The 20,628-nt window shown below is 49.1% G+C and overlaps 1 protein-coding gene across 1 annotated transcript; it reads right to left on the bottom strand.

Annotated features, from left to right (window-relative positions):
• On the bottom strand, positions 1-20,466 carry LOC132217257 (leukocyte immunoglobulin-like receptor subfamily B member 4). The gene is made up of 17 exons (XM_059667350.1): positions 20,230-20,466; positions 20,074-20,109; positions 19,603-19,890; positions 19,155-19,457; positions 18,768-18,818; positions 18,587-18,637; positions 17,707-17,823; positions 15,904-15,946; positions 15,766-15,824; positions 15,501-15,553; positions 15,111-15,254; positions 6,033-6,186; positions 5,879-5,914; positions 5,424-5,708; positions 4,973-5,275; positions 2,010-2,060; positions 1-1,865 (listed from the first exon to the last, which is right to left on the bottom strand). The coding sequence occupies exons 1-17, from the start codon at positions 20,261-20,263 to the stop codon at positions 1,729-1,731; spliced, it is 2,145 nt and encodes a 714-aa protein (XP_059523333.1). The 5' UTR covers positions 20,264-20,466; the 3' UTR covers positions 1-1,728.
• Between the last annotated feature and the right edge of the window lie 162 nt (positions 20,467-20,628).

The following is a 20,628-nucleotide window of genomic DNA, read 5'->3' as shown; positions in this document are numbered from 1 at the left end:
AATAAATTTATTCTCACCAGATGAGAGGGGTATGGGGGCTGGTGAAAAAGGTGAGGGGATTAAGAAGTACAAATTGATTGTTACAGAATAGTCAAAGGATTTATGTACAGCATAAGAAATATAGTCAATAATATTCTAATATCTATGTATGGTGTCAAGATGGGTATAAGATTTATTGGGATGATCCCTTAGAAAGTTATATAATGTCTAATCACCATGGTGTACACCTGAAACTAATATTGAATTGTATATCAACTGTAGTTGAAAAATAAAAAATGATTAAAAATCTTAAAGTTCAAAAGTTACTTAACAAAAAACTCTACTTAAATAAAAGGTGGTAACAATGAAAATGTTTTAAGTTATGACCAAACATTAAAAGATTAATGGCTGGATCAAGGGTTAGATCAAAGGACACCTGCCAATAAAACCAAATGTATGCAGCCATACACTCTTATCCCAAATCATTAAAGGGTATGTTGTATGAATAAAGAATGTATTGTCATCATTTAATAAAATTGGCTGATTGCTATATAAATATTCAACAATATGATGCAATTGTGTGTTATAAAATTCATTTTAGTCTTTCAAATACTATATTAAACAGACACTCATCACATGTCCTTGAAATACATAAAGTCTGTACAAATTTGGAGACTCAACTGAACATTTATAAGATCAATGAAATGGGTGAAAAAAACTTTTAATAAGAGCAAATGACACGAATGCCTGGTCTAATATGTACAAATTATTCATCTCTCCCACAAGTGATATTAAAACATTTCTCTGTGCATCTCATCTGGATGGGTTGGGACTGTGGTCTTGTGTTTTCATGGAAACTGTGCCCCAACCTTGAAGTAGAAACCATCGTTACACATAAACTAGAAAGGACTTCGGAGCACCGTGGGGCTATCAGTGTGGTGTTAAAGGTGTCCCACATCGGCTTGTATTGTTTTGTGAGGGTCAGTTTATGCATCACCTTCCAAGTCTGCGTGAGGACCTTATATGGGCACTTGACCTTGGCCATGAAGGGGGCATATATACCAGAGAAAGTGGCAAATGCAAGGAATCAGTGATTTTTATATTAAATTCATTGGAGTGCAATCGGTGAATAGCAGGACATAGGTTTCAAGTGTGTACATCTGTAACCCATCATCTGTGTCTTGCACTTTTTTGAACAATGGGGGTTTCAGAGGCAGCACAGACCAGGGGACCCCTTCAAACAACCAGGTCTACATCCCAAGGGGTGAGGTTGCTGCAGAAAGCTCACAGGTGGCCTCAAGGGCAGGTGAGGGGCGTGTGGAGTCCATAGAGGCCATTAGGACCTCCTGTGGGTTCATCTTTAGCAGGATGGATTGTGCATCTTGTAGATTGATTACAATAGACGGCAGGCATTGGACTCAGTGCAGACATCAAGGTCCGTGTGGTTAGAAATAAATGAAAACATATTCCATGCAAGTGTAGGGAGGTGTGGACCTGTATTTGCCATGTGGGATAAATACTAATTTTACCAAAATGGGGAAAGTCAGGAACCAGTCACAGGACTCACGGGGGCCGGGAGGGAAAGGACCACAGTCCAAGGGCAGAAGGTCAAGACCTTGTCCCTGCACATGAGCGATGACTCCTCCACCTGCAAGGAGCTGCAGACAGGTCCCTCAGCATATGTCCCACATTATCTTCCAGAACCTTCCCAAGATCCCCCTCTCTGAACCATGCACTTTCCCTCCATGTTCACGTCCAGGCTGCTTCCTGGGTCCTTCTCTGGCTGTTTTGAGACCAAAGTAGCAGCACCCCAAGCACCACCAGGACCAATCCAGCCACGGCCAACCGGATGGAATTCTCCACAGTGTAGTCTTGGAAGTGGGAGGCTGGAAATTGTGGGCAAACAAGTCACAGAGGTCAGGGCAGGACAAACTCACCCAGGACCCTGAATGTCCACCCAGGCACCCCCTCCCTTAACAGGACATGACCGTCTGTGCTGAACCTTATAACATAGAATGTCTCCTACTCACCACTCTTGGGGTCTGAGTTGTTCTGTGAGGGGCTGATGGTGTCAGCTGCTCCTGAGAAGCAGAAAGAAGTGGGCTGTGTAAGGAGTTGATGCCACTCAAGCCCAGCGTTCCCATAACTTTCCCCATTCGCATGACCTAACTGCTATCAGTTCCTCCATGAACCCCTTTTCTGCTGGAGAAGGGTCCTTTCTGCTTTCATGGATTCTTTCAGGCTTCCTGGAAATTTTGAGTTTAGACTTTGCTTCTGAGTCATTTTGGAGCACCTTGGCTTTGCCCAGAGAATTCAGGATGAGAGAGAAATATGTTTTCTCATTATAGACCACTAGAGGCCCAGTGCATGAAATTTGTGCACAGGGGGAGGGTGCCCTCAGCCCATCCTGCACCCTTGCCAATCCAGGACCCCTCAGGGGATATCTGACTGCTGATTCAGGCCAGGATTGGGCCTAAACCAGCAGTCGGACATCCCTCTCACAATCCTGGACCTCTGGCTCCTAGTTGCTCACCTGCCTGCCTGCCTCGTTGCCCCTAACTGCCCCCCCACCTGCCTGATTGCCCCTCACTGCCCCCCCTGCTGGCCTGGTCACCCCTAACTGCCCCTGCTGCCAACCAGGTCATCCACAACTGCTCCCCCTGCTGGCCTGGTCATCCCCTACTGCCCCCCCCCCTCCCGCGCTGACCTGGTCACCCCACACAATGCAGCCTGCTGTTCAGTCGTTTGGTCGTCCCTCACTAACGCACCTGCTGGCCTGGTTGTAGGCAGCCATCTTGTGAGGGCGTGAGTGTTAATTTGCATATTACACCTTTATTATATGGGATAGGTACTGTTTCTTTGTTTATCTATATACTTATTTATTTTAAATCCTCAGTGGAGGATATTTTTTTCATTGATGTTCAGAGAGATTGGAGTGGAGGAAGGCAGTGGGGAGGGGAGAGAGAGAGACATAGAGACAGAGAGATGTGACAGAGACACATCAATTTGTGCCTCCTGCATAAGCCTTGACAGGGGCTGAGGATCAAGCCTGTGACCCTTGACTGGGAATCAAACCCATGGCCCTGTGGTGCATGGGCCAGTGTTCTAACAACTAGACAACCATGGCCAGGGCCATAATTAGTTATTCTAATCTCTCTGCTTATTGTGAAACTCTGTGCAAGGGAAGCTAACTCATCTGGGTATAAAAGCTTATATTTATGCAACAGTTGAGGACCCAGGATCCATGGGTTGGTTTCAAATATGCATACATGTATATATGTAGACCTTGAGCAATTCTTGAGCTATGAGTGAGGACAATTTTATGAATAAAACTGAAAAATGCATCGAAATGCAGAAATTAACATTTTGAGCCCAACCGGTGTAGCTCAGTGGTTGAGCGTCCACCTATGAACCTGCAGGTCATGGTTTGATCCCTGGTCAGGGCACATGCCTAGGTTGTGGGCTCGATCCCCTGTGTGGGGCATGCAGGAGGTAACCGATTAATAATTCTCTCTCATCATTTATGTTTCTGTATCTCTCTCCCTCTCCCTTCCTCCCTGAAATCAATAAAAACTAACTATGTGAAGCATCTTTTATAAGAAACTTCATGTAAAAAAGAAGTTATTCTTCCTAATAAATACATGGATTTAATATAACCCCAATTAAAATAGGAATAAATCCATGTTTTTGAAGTCATAAATGTTTCCAGGTTAAATTGATATATGCAAGTATTACCTACAAGTTCCCAGCAAAAGAGAAAGAATAGAGAGGTATGCATAGAAAATGCAGAGAGCAAACATGAATTTCACACAATGTTGGGGTAGGAGCCCCTAGTTCCTCATGAGCCCTCCATGGTCCTGCCTGTGTCTCAGGTGAGCACAGGGCCTTGCAGAGTGGTGCCTACAGGTGGGGACACTTCTCACGACAGCAGGGTGTCCAGTGGGTATGGCACTGTCACCCACAGCAGGTCCCACCTTGGCCAGAGCAGCCATCTCTCCTGCTCTGAGAAGGCTCAGAGACCCCACCTGTGTGGGTGAGGGCTTCCACTCAAGGGGCTCTGGAAATGAGCAGCGGAGGGAGTGTCCCCTGTCCTCTCTGCAACTCTCCCGGCCTCTCCTCCCCCATCTCCAGCCCAGCCATCTTCCCTGTGCTGCAAGCCAGGCTTGGGCACCAAAGGCTGCCAACCTGGCCCGCTCTCCATCGTCCACTCCACACACTCTCCAACCTGCTTAGGGACCGGATGCCAGGCGAACTATGCAGGGCTGCTGGCTTTTAGTGGAAAACCCCACAGATTCTGTGTGGGACCAGGAGGAGCTGAGATGCTAAGTGGGTGTTTCCAAATATTTGGTTCTTCCTCTTGCTGAGCTGAGCCCCAGGCCTGGTGGGTAATCAGTGTACCTGCCCCCTGACTCCCTCAGCTTTTCAATCCCTACAAGGTCACAATGACTGGGAGCAGCAGGACAGGCCCAGAGAGGCTGCACCCAGAGCAGGTCTAGGACAAACAAGGTGTGAGGTGCCCCAGGAAGTCAGCAATGAAAGCGCCCCTGCAGGTCATGGCAGGCAGCCCCCTTGTTCAGATGGAAAAGGTTCTCAGAGTTCACTTCCCAGGAGAGCTGAGTCCGCACACACTCAGCCCCATTTCCTGGGGTCCTGCCTGTGGGATGTGCCCCTGGGAGCAGCAATGCTCTGCTCTGAGGTGGAGCCACCAGAAGTCAGGGGGTAGGGCTTCTGTCTGGTCACTTCAGTCAAATCTCACTTCCTCTTGGTTTCATGCCAGTAGTGCCACTTCCCTCCTCCCTCAGCCCTGTCTGAGACTGCAAGGCCCGGCTTTCCCAGGGGAGGGAGGTCCTTGCCTGTGTCCACCCTTTCACAGATGACCCTCCTCTGTGAAACCACCCAGTGCTCCACCTACTTCCATCACATCTCAGACGTTGCTGGGAACAGAGACAGAGATGACCTTGGAGCCCAGAGAGGACAGGACAGGGCTGCTCACCTGAGACCAGGAGCTCCAGGGGGTCACTCGGGTGTGACCACACCTGGGGGTTGTACCTGGAACAGCCATAGCATCTGAACGTCCCCCTGTGGCTGGGGGTCACAGGGCCCACAGGGAATAGGGCCTGGTACTGACCACTGGGCTGTGGCTGTGAGTCCAGGGTCCAGGAGAGCCTGTGATCTCCTTCCTTAGTCAGAATGAATCTGTGAAATCTCTGCCTTGAGCCACACTGGAGGGTCACGTTCCCGCCTGAGGTCACGACAGGGCTGGGCAGGGCTGAGAGCCTGGGTTTGCTGTAAAATCCTAGGAGAGGAGGAGGCAGCGTGTTAAATGGGGTTCACATCTCCCTCACGTCCTCCCTGGGCTGGGCTGTGAGAGGGGAGACACGCTGAGAGCAGACCCCCTTCCTGAGGGCAGGGCCTGAGGCTGGGACCCCTGAGTGTCCTCTCACCTGTTACCACCAGCTCCAGGGGGTCACTGCGCTCTGACCAGCCGGTGGGGCTGTGATAGTAACAGTGATATGTCCTTGCATCATACTCTGTCATGTGTGTGATGGAGAAATTGGCCTTGTCCCCGGGCTCCAGTAGCTCCTGTCTTTTCCATGGTCGTGGGCTTCCCTCTTTCTCCAGAAGGTACTCCTCAGCCCCTGGGGTCCCCTGACACCAGATGGTCACGTGGCTCCCCTGGGGCATCACAGGGCCTGGCTCAGCCCAGAGGGTGGGCTTGGGGAGGGGCCCTGGAATAAATCAGAAGCTGGGTCACAGGACATTCTCACATTTGGTCCCCAGTTCTCGGTCCCAGATGGCCCCTGTCTGTTAGACAGATCTGCACCCTTTTCCCTGCTGCCTGGATGGTGGCCCTTGTCCCCAGGGAGGAGTGGGACCTGGAACACGTGGGGAGACTCACCTGCCTGCACTGGGGTCCTGAGGCCCACACTCAGCCCTGGAAGAGAGTCCCTGTGAGAGATTTGCCCTGAACCCTGAGCAGCACCCTCCTCCCCATGAGCCTCCTGAGTCCTGGGGTCCTGACAGACCAGGGTCCCCTCCCCCTTCCATCTCACCGAGGCAGAGCAGGGCTCTGAGGGTGGGAGTCATGGCATCTTCTCCCGGAGGCCTCAGCTGAGCAGATGGAGGAGGCCACAGGGCCAGCGGAATGGACAGACAGACACACAGGTGGTGGTCACTTGGAGGCTGGTCCTTCCCGTCACAGGGTTGTCACATCAGCAGCCTATAGGGGAGGGTACAGCCTCTCTAGCAGCCTGGCTCTCATTTTCATGGTGAAGCAGGTAATAGACCGGGAGCCTCCTGAGATGCCCCTTCCAGCTGAGGTGACCCAGGGCACGTCCTTCCCTGTCAGAGCCTCCCCCACGGGGTCTCCTTCCTCCTCAGCCCGTCCATCAGCACCTCCCTGGGGTCCTCACCATGGACAGTGCCACCTGGGCCCTGGAGACTCTTCAGGAAGCCATGGGTGCCTGGGGCCTGCAGATCTCAGATCAACAGGGACACGCTCACCCTCTCCCTGTGCAGCTCAGGGCGATGTCCCTGTGACAATGAGCACAGAGGGGAAATGCAGGGAAATAAGGGAAGGAAACAGGTCCCTTCTATGACACCAGACTGTGGATCCTCTTTCTAGAACATGTTTCTTCATGAAGTTCCCTTTTTTTCACAAAGACAGCCTCCAGCCCCTCTTTCCTGGAAATAAGCCCCAGCGTCATTTTCCTCTCAGGGACCCTCATTCCTCGGGCAGAGCTGTCCTCCTGGGACCATGGCTTGTCCTAGACATTAAAGGACCATAATTTGGGCTACAGCTTTGATTTGTCGAGAAAATTCATCTTTTGTGTTCTTGTTAATCCTCACCTGAAGGTATTTTTTTTGCATTGCTTTTAGATAGAGTGGAAAGGAAGGAGGCAAGGTGGGAGAAATAGCGATAGAGATAGATAAAGATAGAGATAGAGATAGAGATAGAGATAGATAGAGATAGAGAGAGCATCTGCCCCCTGTTGGTCAGTGCATGTCATAGCAACTGGGAGTTCCCCCGTTTGGTTAATTTGCATATTAGCCTTTTATTATATAGGATTTTTATTGATTTCAGAGATGAAGAGAGAGGGAGCAAGAGATAGAAACATTAGTGATCAGAAAGAATCATTGATGGGCTGCCTCCTGCACACCCCCCTCTAGGTATCAAGCCTGCAACCCAGTCATGTGGCTTGATTGGGAATCAAGCTGTGACTTCCTGGTTCATAGGTCGGCATTCAACCACTGAGCCATGCTAGCCAGGCAAACCTCGGTTCTTAATTTGTTGTGAAAGGCTGTTTGGGAAGTGATTTGTTCAAAAATGGTTCTCCCCCCTCCCCATTATAAGTAATGTAAATTGAATTAATCTGTTTCGGACCCCCCAAGTGATTCCGTTTTAACCTTTCTTAAAAACAGAACATATCTAATGTACTGTTTAATCTATAAACAAACACTTGTCTTCTTAAAGTCATCGAACCACCCTCTATTAGCCTTAAATAAATAACTTTCAGCACACGTCCTAGGGTTGTCTTTTAGGTGCTCACATATCACTGACTCCAAAAGGCTGTCACTGGCTAACTGCTTTTCCTTTATCCAAATCAACACCAGTGTTTCGACCTCTTCCATTGCCCGTGATCATTGTCTCTTTCGCCCCCTCGCAACATCCGCACTCTTGATGGCCTCTTCAAGTTTTAAAATTGTGCTAATGGCCGTTTTGTTTTTTTGTTTTTTTTTTCCAGGAACAAACGCATTCTCTCCTCTGTTTGTTGTCTGAGAGACACCTTTTGTCAGCATGAAGGGGTTGTCGGGTGGAAAACAGAAACTTGGTTCCACAGCTGAGACATTTTCCTCCTGAACAATTTGGTGGAGGATTGAGTTGTTTGAGATGGGAGATCTTGGAGAACTGAGGTTTGACCGTATTGTGAAAAGATTTCATTCTGAAATAGAACTGGAGGGTATGAAATGGAGAGTCTCACACATGGGTTGAGGTAAACTAAATTTACGGACTGAAAGAGTAATTCCCCATAAATGTCTGATCTAAAGGAAACGGAAACATTTTTGGCCAATGAACCTCCATCAAGAGCTTCTCCCCATCCTCAACAATGAACTTTCCCCTTGGACTGTAGTTTCCCACCACCTCCTTGAATTTCTTGCCCATAAATACAGCCTGCCTCAAATCCTTAGAGAACTCACCTGTAGTTTATACAGTTTTCATGTCCCGAATTGCAATTCCTCTGGTGTTCCCAAATCACCTCAATGTTTTGGTCATTGGAGCTTGTATTTAAGTTGACACTAGAGAAGTCTGTGGGATCTGTAGTGATGTCTCATTTCATTACTTATATAGGTTCTCGGTGCCATATCTCTGTCTCTTATTCAGTGCTACTGGATTTTATACATTTTAATAATATTCAATAATAAATGTTTTGGGCATTATCAATGCTATGGACTGAATGCTTGTGTCCCCACAAATTCATATGCTGAAGCCCTAACCCCCACAGCATGACTGTATTTGGGAAAGTGGGGTCTCTAAGAAAGTACGTTAAATAAGGTAATAAGGGTGAGGTCCTGATTTATTAAGATCATTTGCCTTGAAAGCAGATAAACCAGAGAGCTCATTCTGTTTCTCTCCACATTCTCACACCAAGGAAAGCCCATGGTAACACACAGGAGGAAGGGGCCGCCTGGGAGCCCAGGCACAGACCCTATGGGACACTGACCCTTCTGGCTCCTTGATCTGGGATTTCCATTCTCCAGAACGGAAAACAAATAAATATCCATTGCTTAAACCTCTCAGTCTATGATGTTTTGTTAGAGGAGCCTGAGCAGAATAATATAAAATTTGTTACCAAGACCTGGAAGCAGCGTTGGAGCTGGTAATGAGAAAAAGCTGAAGGGGTCTTGAGGTGCATGCGAGAACAAGTCTAGGTACTGTGAACGGACTGCTGGTGGCTACTGTTAGAGTCGCCAAAGGAGGAACGCATGAGGCCAAAAGGGGTAAGGAATTGTGAATTTATTAGGTCCTCTGGAAAATCAGATGGGCTGAGCACCAAAATAGCTCCCACTCCCAGGGAGAAGGAGTCACAGATTTTAAAGGACTCTAGGTGGGCTTTTTCTGGGAGAAGGATTCTCTGGGTGGGTCCGGAGGGGAAAGAGAATGGTCTTAGCAAGTGGAATGTGGTCTTAGCCAGTGAAATGTGGTTTAAGCAAAAGGGAATGTTGGTTGTGAAGTGCTGTAGACCAATTCCAGCATGTCATAATTTCAAGAGTTTCATCAAAAGGTTGATGAGACTTGGGGACTCAACAGGGTTGAGTCACACATGGAGTCACCTGTTGGGAATGGCTGAAGGCATTTCCCCCAACCTGAATAGGAAACTGATTGTGGCTGCCAGACAGTTAAAGGGCATCTTAATCTACATGTTATTGCCTCCTACTGGCCAAACACCTGAACAGCCGTAGGCTATTCCCCCATTCTGAAAATTCCTCTGTACCCTTTGAAACCTTACCCTTTGAAGTGTATTGTCTCCACCTTGCCTTAGAACAAATTGTGTTAATAAAAGCAAGGGTCCTAGGCAAGGAGGTACTCTTCAGTTCCTTTAGCTGAAGATCCTCTGACCCCCAATGCCTTTCAAAACTATATCTCATCTCCAGACTCTTTATTAGTCCCTGGATTCCTATGTCATCTACCCACAGCACCTTTTCCAGATTCCTGAACCCTTCTTGATGCTGGGACAAGAACCCCGGCAGTGAAGTGGTCTCAAGGCCAGTTCCTAGGGGAAGGGGTATGGATTCAATTATTTGATCAGACATAACAGATACATGGACCTTCATGGTCATTCTGGTGATGGCTCAGAGACATGGAGAGAAAGCCCCACCTTCTCAGAGAATGCATGATGAATGGTGAATAGAATGTTGGCACAACCACGGATGGTAATATCCATTTTGGTGAGTCTTCAGACGGAAATGGTAAAGATAGCCTTAGACAATGGAGAAGAGTTTATCATTGTTATAAAGGGGGCAAATAACTTAGATGAATTGTTTCCTAATGCTTCTAGAAGGTAGAATGTGGGACCCTAAAACTGTATATTTAGCTGAAGACATTCCTAAGCAAAATGGTGGCATGTGGCCTGGGTCCTTCCGAATGCTCATGGTCACCTTTGAGAGGAGAGAGACAAGTTGAAGAATGAACTGTGAAGCACATGGACCCACAACTTAGTGATTTGGAAAATTCTTGGCTGTTCCTGTTGCTACACATGAGAGTGGGTTTGGGGGAGAACTGCATAGGCGGGGATGGACTGTCGGTAGGCAAAGAGATGATGGGATTGTAGGAGCAGAAACACTGTTCAGATACTACAGGATGAGATGATACAGTTATCTGTCTGCAAGCGTGTGCTATGGTGGCAGGATAGTAAGAAGCAAGGGAAATTCCTTGACAAGTGGAATGAGGGAAACTGGCACAAAATATTAAACAAGGCCAAAGGATTTGAGCAATTTACAGTCAGCTCAAATCCTCTAAAACCTTGAATCACAAGGTTTTATCTTCTCTAACCAATGACACTTAAGAGCAAATGCTTTACATATTCCAGACCATCCTGGGGCAGAGTGGCCTCAGTCCCTGTCCCCCTTCAATGATGTTCTTAATGACTGTTAGGTCTGATCAAATAATAGAATCGATACCTCCCACCCCTGGGAAATGACCTTTAGACCACTTCACAACCAACATTCCCTTTTGCTTAGACCACATTCCATTTGCTAAGACTAGTATCTTTTCCCTCTGGACTTGGCCAGGATCCGGACCCACCCAGAGAATTCCCCACTGAAAAAGCCCACCTAGAGGCCTTTAAAATCTCCGACTCTGTCCCTGGGTGCTGGTGCCACTATGAGGCTCAGCCCATCTGGTTTACAGATGACCTAGTAAATTCATAATTCTTTACCCATTTTGGACTCCTATGTTCCTCCTTTGGGGACCCTAGCATTTGGTGCTGAAACCCAGGAGGGTTCCACAGATCATCCCAAGTTTGCTACTCCGAGAGCAGTAGGCAGCAGTAGCTTGTCTTGGGCTTACCTCTGAATCCTATGCTGCCTGAGGGACCCCACTCACTCCACAGATGCCCTTGGAGCAGCAGCACCCCCCAGGTGTGGTCGGGGAGGGACCACGGGAGGTAGGCTCCAGGGCATGTCCGGCTTGTCTCACCCAGTCCTGCCCCACTGGCCACCTTCTAATTAATTTCCTTTCAATGTGCATGAATTTTTGCACCGGGTCACTCGTTTTAAAAATAATGTTCTAGAAATTTCAATCTGTTCTAGGAAGGGACTTGCAAAGATTCAGAGCCGAGTTCAAACAGAAAAGTCTCAGGAGTAACAGGTATCCTGTCAGTGACACTGGGCAAGCCTAGAGTAATAGTTCCCCATGGAAGGCATCTGGCAGTAGTTCTCCCAATGTTTGTGACCCACACATTGGGGTGTTTAGGAATTACTTCCAGTGCTCAATACACACTTCAGTGAGCCATGTGCAATGTTTTAAAATCTTGCATATTGTTTGCTCTTTATTTTTAAAAATTCTAAATGGAATCTAAGACCAAACTAAACCCTACATGTATCTAGTTTTCTTAAATATTTGGCTACAGCCCCCCAGTCTAATGTCTCTTTCCTTTCACCAGACCATTTGTCATAATTATTTTTGTTCTAGCTTTTGCCCCAACAATACTAACATTTATAAAACAGATGGTCTCCACCAGGTTACAAGCCCTACTTGTCCTCAGGAAATACCACTCCTAGACACCATCACAACCTCCTTTTGTGCCCAGGCCTCATCGTCCCTCTGACAGAGAGCAAGGACTTTTGGCTCTGAAGGAAAATATCACCCCCTCTCAGCAGGAAGCAGCTATGGAAGAGACCTTGTGCGCCCCCCTCCCTTTTTCCCCCTGAAAGAATTCAGTGCCAAAAATCCTTGAGGAGGGAATTGTTAGACCCTCCCCCCAGAATATTAGACCCCCCCACCCCCTGAGCAAGGATGGTGGTCTAGATACAGAAACTCATCAGGGAAGAAAGCTCCAGATGCCTAGCAAGGGGAAAAACTAGAAAAACAAGAAACTTACCCCCAGGGGTAACCTACCTCCCCTTTCATATCACTAGTCAGGCAGTTTAGACTCCCTGAGTAACATCCCTAGAAGTTATCTCTTCTTCCCTGAAGATAACATCTAGGCCTCAGTTGAATTTCAGCTCCAGGCCCAGAAAAGCAACAAAACCAGACAAGTGACACTTGTGGCTGCCCCAGGACCAGCTTTTACTGGTACCTCCCAAGTCACTCATCAGGACTGTTTTCCGGTCTTCACCAACCAGTCTTCTCAGGGAAATCATACTGCTTCAACCCCACCACTCCAACCATGAGGAGTCTACACAGTGTTCTAGCCGACTATAATCAAAGTCCATCCCGCAACAATCTTGATGTCCCCTCAGCAGGAAGTAACTATGAAAGATATGACCACCATCCCTATTCCATAAAACAAAAAGGCTGGAATGTTAGGTCTGATTAAGTAATTGAATCGATACCTCCTCCCCTGGGAACTGACCTTTAAGACCACACTCCATTTGCTAAGATCAGTATCTTTCCCCTTCAGACTTTCCCGGAATCTGGACCTGCCCAGAGAATTTCCTGCTGAAAGAGCCCACCTAGAGTCCTTTAAAATCTCTGACTCCCCACCCCTGGGTATTGGCACCATTTCGGGGTTCAGCCCATCTGGTTTACAGATTACCTAATCTATAATAATAAAAGCGTAATATGCTAATTAAACCAGATAGTTGAATGACCTTACAGACTCCTTCTTGACGACCTCCCAGATGAAGCTGGGGCTTCAAGGGCTGAGGCAAGCCACCGTGGCTGCTAGGGCCAAGCCCCTTGCATGAATTTCGTGCACTGGACCTCTAATAAATTTATAATTCTTTACCTCTTTGACCTTGTGCATTCCTCCTTCAGTGACCCTAACAACGATGTTCTTTAAAAACGAAACGAACCAGAAAATAACCCCTGACCACCACCACCCCATGCACATTTTGCTGAACCAACATATTGAAGGACACACCTGAAAAGCTAATGAATGTTCTGTTAAGACCTTCCCCTGAGACCTCCCCTAGGAGTCCAGCCTTCCAACGAGATAAAAAGTCTCAATACAAAGGATCCAGCTCATGCTCTCTTGTTAGAGCACACTCACACCTTCTTATCTCTGCTGTTTTTCTCCGAAATTCTAAGGGACCCCAGGAAATGTGAAACCTGGGGAGCTGTGAGCAGTGGCAGCTCATCCTGGGCTTATCCTCTGAACCTGTCTCCAAGACCCCTTAGTCTCTAACTTCCTCTCTCCTGTTGCTTCTTCTGCCTTAAGTCCTGTCTTTATTTCACTGTCCCCAGCTCTAATGAACTTACTCTCAAAAGCACCTAGACTTGTGTTGTGAAATTTTTGCCTACACGGAGTCAAGAACTCACACACTACCAGTCGGCCCAAGGTAGCCTGGCTCTGGTCCCAGACCCCATCCTGTAACACTATTGTTCTTCAAGAAAGGGAAAGAATGACCCCCAAAGGCAATTCAGAGGTGATAAGGGCTGCCCCATTGACTTCAAAGTTAGAATCACTTCCTTGGTTTCAACAGGGCAGAGGGTCCCCACAGGGAGATGAAGGCACCGTGTCACCCAGCTGAGCCATGGAGGTGACGCTGCCACCCCATGTTCTGGAGGGCAGAACATCTAATCTAATCACTATGCTGAAACTCATACAAAATAATACTGAATGTAAACTGTAACTGAAAAATAGAATTTAAAAAAATTGAACCCAAAAGAGACAAAAATGATCTAAGGAAGGGTTGCCTTGCTGGTTGTTGAGCGTGCTTAGAACCCATCACTCTTGTCTTTGTGATGTTTCCCTTTCAGAATAGGAATATCTCTCCGACATCTGCTGCTGTGGTGCGTTTTGGAACTTGTCTCAGTCACAAGTTCATGACTGCAGAGGGATTCTTCCTTAAAAGGAGTCCTATCCTGAGCCTCACTCATGCCTGACGTAGACAATAGGTAGATGAGACTTTGAATTTTCAACTGGATAAGTGATGCTGGAAAGAGTGGAGATTTGGATCACTATAGAGCTGGAATGAATGCATTTTGCGTGGAAGAAGGACGCAAAATTGGGGACCGGGGGCGCTCAGAATGTTGTGGACTGAATGTTGATGTCCTCCCCCCCCGTCAAAATTCATGGTAAAGCCCTTAACCCCGCTGTGGCTGTATATGGAGATAAGGCCTATGAGGAAGTAATTAGGCTTCAATGAGATCATAAGGGTGGGACCCTGATCCGATATGTTAGTGTCCTTAACAGTAGAAACACACTGGGTCTCGCTCTCTCTCCCGCTCCCCTTCACACACACGCCAAGGAAAGACCATGTAAGCTGAAGCAATAAGGCAGCCATTCCTACCCAAGGAGAGAGGCAGTAGAGGACACCAACCCTCCTGGCACCTTGATCTCAGACTTGCAACCTCCAGAACAGCGGGAGAATGGATTTCCGTTGTTTTCTGCTCTGCCCAGACTGTGGTCCTTTGTTATGGCAGCCCGGGAAGACAAACACAATGGATTTTCTCTCTTTTTTTATTCTTTTCCATATAAATATATGTTCTTATAATTTTTATATCCTTCCATCCACTGCGGTGGGATGCATTTGTTATTCTTTAACTTTAAATGCTCACCTAGATGTCTGGGTGTCAGGCTTTCTTCTCTTTCTAGTAACTCCATTTAGGTACTTAATTTTCCCAGTTGATGTGTAACAGCTGCATTTCCATTCAAGTAAGAATATGAGTCACATTATCTTTTAAGTAAAAAAAAAAAAAAAGGTTTTATCTTCATATGTGATTTTCTTCTCTCGATCACTGGTTATGTAGCAGTGTATTGCTCTGTTTCTAAAGATATAGAGCTCATCTTTATCTTCTTCTGCAGAATTAGGTGACGTCTAAGGTCTCATGACATCCTGCTTGCTTACATAACGTCCTCAGGCTCAGGTCAGTAGCTGAGTGTCCATGGGGGCAGCTCCTACACCTTCTGGGGTCCCTGCATTTCCTCTCTCTGGAGTGTGAGGTCTGAGTCCCTCCTGGGTTAGTGGATGGCCAGAGAAGCATACACGCTGGGCTCAACTTGGAGCTGGTCTGACGGGGGAGAAGGGGGTGCAGTTGTCTGTCGTTTGAGGGTCAAGTGATTCAGCTGGGCGTAGGTCACATCCTGGGCATCCTCAGATGGAGTGTCCTGGAGGGGGCAGAGCAAGAGGCAGGTGGGTGGTTGGGGTGGCGAGAAGTCAGGGCACTGGGAGCAGAAAGGACCCACGTGACTGTCCATCTACTTGTCCTCTCCCACTTATCTGTCCTCTACATCCAGAAATTCCTCTGACAGGACGGAAGGCAAGGTGGCCACCCCCTGCCTGAGCCTGGAGTGATTCCCCTGGGGGTATTAACAAGCCTTTGCTGGGTGTCCTGGACAGGGCAGGGATCTTACCTGGCTGTTCATCTTTCTGTCCTCCTCAGGTTGGGATTCTCTTATGGGAGCATCTAAAGAATGAGAAGATCCTATCTCATGCAAGATTCCTGAAATCCCCCAATCCCACACTCTCCTTGAAATTTAGGTGGGAAAACCGAGGTTCCTTGAGGGGCGAGGATGTGCCTGGGATCACACATATTTGGGACTTTCATGCTTCCTCACCCCTAAGCCCAGAAGCCTTCCCAAGAACTCCTCCTGCCCCAATGCCCCACCAGGACCTCACCTCCTCCATGATTACCGTCACACTGGTTCTGGTCCTGGACATCAGCCATGGAGCTGGAGCTGAGCAAGGAGGGCAAGAGCATTAGACAGTGTGGAAGGATCTACAGCTAGAGGTGGGAGGGGTTTGGGAAGAAATTACCTTTTCTGCAGTGCTCTGGTCTTCACTTCAAGGTTCGAAGCACCTGTACAAAGTTGGAAATTAGCTTCCAAACTAGCCCAGAACCTGGCCCCCGGGGCTCCACTATACCTCAGAGGCTGTGATCCCCACCTTGGTTCATTTGGAATTCAACATAAACAAAGTTAAAAGGTAGTGCCTCCAACTTGCATGGTTGTTTTAAATAAAATTGTATGAACCCGAAAAAACATGTTTACAGTCTAAGTCTGTTCTTATTACATCTCTGCTCTCTCATAGAGGATCGGTGTGCTTATTTCTAGTGGGCTGTCACTATGTCTAGGTCTGAGCTAGTACACACAGTGCAAACACTTATACCTCTAACTATTTTTATGTCAAATACACACACACACACACACACACACACACACACACACACTGAGTGGCCAGATTATTATGATCACCTGACACTTGTAGGCAGGGGAGAGCAGTTAGGGGCAACCAGGCTGGCAGGGGAGGGCAGTTGGGGGCAATCAGGCGGGCAGAGAAGCAGTTAAGCATCGATTAGGCTGGCAGGGGAGTGCTTAGGGGGTGATCAGGCAGGCAGGCAGGTGAGCGGTTGGGAGCCAGCAGTCCCGGATTGTGAGAGGGATCCCAGATTGGAGAGGGTGCAGGCTGGGCTGAGGGACACCCCCCCACCCCCACCACCCAGTGCACAAATTTTGTAGGCAAATTAGTGGTGGTCATAAAAATCTGGCCACTCAGTATATATATAATTTGTCATTAGGTCACACTGTAACAGAATGAAAAGCATATAATCTTTATGCAATATTGTACTAACCAGAATTAACTGGGCTAACCAATAAACAAACCAGTCTGTTGAAACAAAAACAGGAACAACCTTTTTTCCCCCCTAACAACCTCTGTTTTAGCTTCTATTTTAGTACATTGCATCAGTTCCAGTTCCTGTTAAGAAAGGAGCAGGGTGACTGGTACTGAAAGAGTCAGCATGCTGCTACCAAGATCTTTGTTGGAACCAGCAAGAACGCTGCCTACATGTCCACACTTCCCTTCCTTCTTCTTTAAAAAGTCACCGACTTGACCAGAGATGTTAAGATGTGGGTTTTTTAAAATATATATTTTATTGATTTTTCACAGAGAGGAAGGGAGAGGGATAGAGAGTTAGAAACATCGATGAGAGAGAAACATCCATCAGCTGCCTCCTGCACACCTCCCACTGGGGATGTGGCCGCAACCAAGATACATGTCCTTGGCCGGAATCGAACCTGGGACCTTTCAGTCCGCAGGCCGACGCTCTATCCACTGAGCCAAGCTGGTTAGGGCAAGATGGTTTTTTAGGACAGGAGTCCTCCAACTTCTCAGATCGTCTGCACATGAATAAAACGTCTATCCTTTCCACCAGCACCTGTCTCACCTGCCTCAGCTTCCGTCACAGCAGGCAGCCAAACTTGTATTCAGTAACAATACTGACATCTTCAATTCCAATGGAACGCCTCCAATTTTTTCTAGCCAACTGTCTGCACATTTTTAAATTCTTCACGGGCATTTCACCCCATACCTTTACGTATTTCCTCAAAGCAATGAAGCTCCCAACCACTTCAACGCCACCCCCATTCCTCACCACCATGCCCACTCCCCACTGCTCTCGACTGCAAACTGACAAAGACACCTTCTCATGGCTCCCTCACCAGCATGGTCCCTCAGGTTCCGGGTGCACCCCTGCTACCTCCACGCAGGACCCCACCTGTCACAACTGTACTTACATGGGAATCCTCTCAGGGAGACAAGGTCTCCCCATCCTCTACTCACCTGACCTGCTGCGTTTGTTCCGATGCTTGAGGAGGAAGAAGAGGAGGAGGAGGAGGAAGAGCAGCAGGATGAAGGCCACAGAGACTCCGATCAGAATTTCATGGAAGTTTTGAAGACCTTGGACACAATGATGTCATGAATGAGCCAATGATGCCACTTAATTGAGCACCTACTGTGCGTTAGGCACGTTTTGGGGGTCTGTGAATGAATCACCTCTCACCCTCATAACAATCAAGCAACATGTGAATGCCAATCCCCCTTCCATTCATTTCACAAATGAGGAAACCAAGGCTCAGAGAGATAAATCGGATTGATTGCCTACTGCATGTGCCCCGACCAGGGCCCCGGCCAGGTAGGCGCCTGCAACTGAGGTAGAATTCAACTCAAGACCCTTCAGTGCACAGGCCGAGGCTCTATCCACCGAGTCAAACCAGGTAGGGGTGAGCATGTCTTTTTAAAAGGAAAGAAAAAGAAAGGTTCTAAAATTAGATAGTGGTGATTATTAAATTGTACAACTCTGAATGCAATAAAAACCACTGAATTGTACATTAAAAAAAATAATAATTAAAAATAATAAAATCACCATCCCAGGGAACACTGAGACCCCCGCCCCGACAGTGATGCCCACCTGTTTGAGCATCATAAGCCAAGGATGGGGAGGTGAGTCCTGGCCCTGCCTTCTCCCCATTGAAACCCAGCCGCTGCTCCCCTAAGCTGGGCCCCACATTTCCCTCCGTTTTGACTGCCACACCAGCCTCAGTCCCCAGAACACAAGCTTATCCCTGAATATGTGAGGGGCTGCTAGATCCTCTGAGAGGCTCTCTGAGCTGCCCTGGGTTGGTCTGTGCACCCCCAGAACAAAGAGGCCCCAGTGACTCACCAGTCGTGGAGGTGAGCTTTGGGGGTAGGGAGCTGGGGTCCCCAGAGGATCCTGGGAAAAAGACCAGAGAAGGGTGAGGGGTAGAGCCTATGTGAGGGGGTGCTAGATCCTCTGAGAGGCTCTCAGAGCTGCCCTGGGTTGGTCTGTGCTCCCCCAGAACAAAGAGGCCCCAGTGACTCACCAGTGGTGGAGGTGAGCTCTGGGGGTAGGGTGTTTGGGTCCACAGAGGATCCTGGGAAAAAGACCAGAGAAGGGTGAGGGGCAGAGCGCCCCCCACCCCCGGCCAGAGATGCTGTCTTTGTTCATACTTGTCTCCTGATCTTCCCGGTGGCCCTGGCAAGGTGCTCCCTCCCAGGCCCTGGGGTCCCCTGGAGAATCTGGTGATGGCCATGAGGAAGGGGCAGGGGCAGAAGGGCCCTTTGTGCTCCATCCATCACTTTGAGGGGTGGATTCCCCTGTGGATGACCCTCCCCTGAAGCCTTCACTCCTGTCCTAGGTTGGGGACCTCCTGGGAAGGATCTTTAACCAAACATAGAGACATGGAGGGGACAGGACTCGGGCTCCTTACCTGAGACCAGGAGCTCCAGGGTGTCACTGGGGTGTGACCACACCTGGGGCTTGTTCCTGTAACAGCCATAGCATCTGAACATCCAGCTGTGGCCAGGGGTCACGGGGCCCACAGGGAACAGGGCCTGGAACCGCCCACTGTGCTGTCGCTGTGAGTCCTGGGTCCAGGAGAGCCTGTGATCTCCTTCCTTAGTCAGAATGAACCTGCCAAATCCCTGCCCTGAGCCACACTGGAGGGTCACGTTCCCTCCTGAGGTCACGACAGGGCTGGGCAGGGCTGAGAGGCTGGGTTTGCTGTAGGATCCTAGGAGAGGAGGAGGCAGCGTGTTAAATGGACTCACACCTCCCTCATGTCCCCCAGGGCTGGGCTGTGAGAGGGAGACACCCTGAGAGCCAACCCCCTTCCTGAGGGCAGGGCCTGAGGCTGGGACCCCTGTGTGTTCTCTCACCTGTCACCACCACCAGCTCCAGGGGGTCACTGCGCTCTGACCAGACGTCAGGGATGTAATAGTAACAGTGAAATATCCCAGCATCACGCTCTGTCATGTGTGGGATGGAGAACATCACCTTGTCCCCGGGCTCCAGTGGCTTCTCTATTTTCCATGGTGCTGGGCTTCCCTCTTTATATAGACCATACTTCTCAGTCCTTGGGGTCCCCTGACAGGAGATGGTCACCAAGCTCCCCCAGGCGATCACAGGGCCTGGCTCAGCCCAGATGGTGGGTTTGGGGAGGGGCCCTGTAAGGAATCAGAGGCTGGGTCACAGGACATTCCCACCCCTGGTCCCAGCTCTCAGCCCTGAGCTTTTCAGATGTCCTTCATCCATCAGCCCAGAACTGCTCTCCTCCATCCCCAACTTCCCATGGGGTGGCCCCTTGTCCCCAGGGAGGAGTGAGACCTGGGACACCTGGGGAGACTCACCTGCCTGCACTGGGGTCCTGAGGCCCACACTCAGCCCTGGAAGAGAGTCCCTGTGAGAGATTCGCCCTGAACCCTGAGCAGCACCCTCCTCCCCATGAGCCTCCTGAGTCCTGGGGTCCTGACAATCCAGGGCCCCCCTCCCCACTCCCATCTCACCGAGGCAGAGCAGGGCCGTGAGGGTGGGGGTCATGGCGTCTTCTCGATCTGGTCCCGAGTGTGCAGATGGAGCCCATGGCGCTGTAAGTACTGACGCACAGGGTGTGGCCACTGAGAGGCTGGCCCTGCCGGTCTCATGGTTGTCACGGCGGCCACGTCAGCAGCCCCAAGGAAGGGGAACAACGTCTTCCCGGCAGCCTGGCTGTGGCTTCTATGACGAATCAGGAAACAGACCCGCAGCCTCCTGAGACGCCCCTGGCAGGTGAGGTGACCCAGGGCACGTCCTTCCCTGTCAGAGCCTCCCCCACGGGGTCTCCCTCCTCCTCAGCCCGTCCATCAGCACCTCCCTGGGGTCCTCACCATGGACAGTGCCACCCGGGCCTGGAGACTCGTCAGGAA

The sequence above is a fragment of the Myotis daubentonii genome, chromosome 15 (assembly GCF_963259705.1).
Source record: "Myotis daubentonii chromosome 15, mMyoDau2.1, whole genome shotgun sequence".
NCBI lineage: Eukaryota > Metazoa > Chordata > Mammalia > Chiroptera > Vespertilionidae > Myotis > Myotis daubentonii.
The sequence above is the reverse complement of the archived record's forward strand: the minus strand, read 5'-3'. Positions and strand labels throughout refer to the sequence as shown.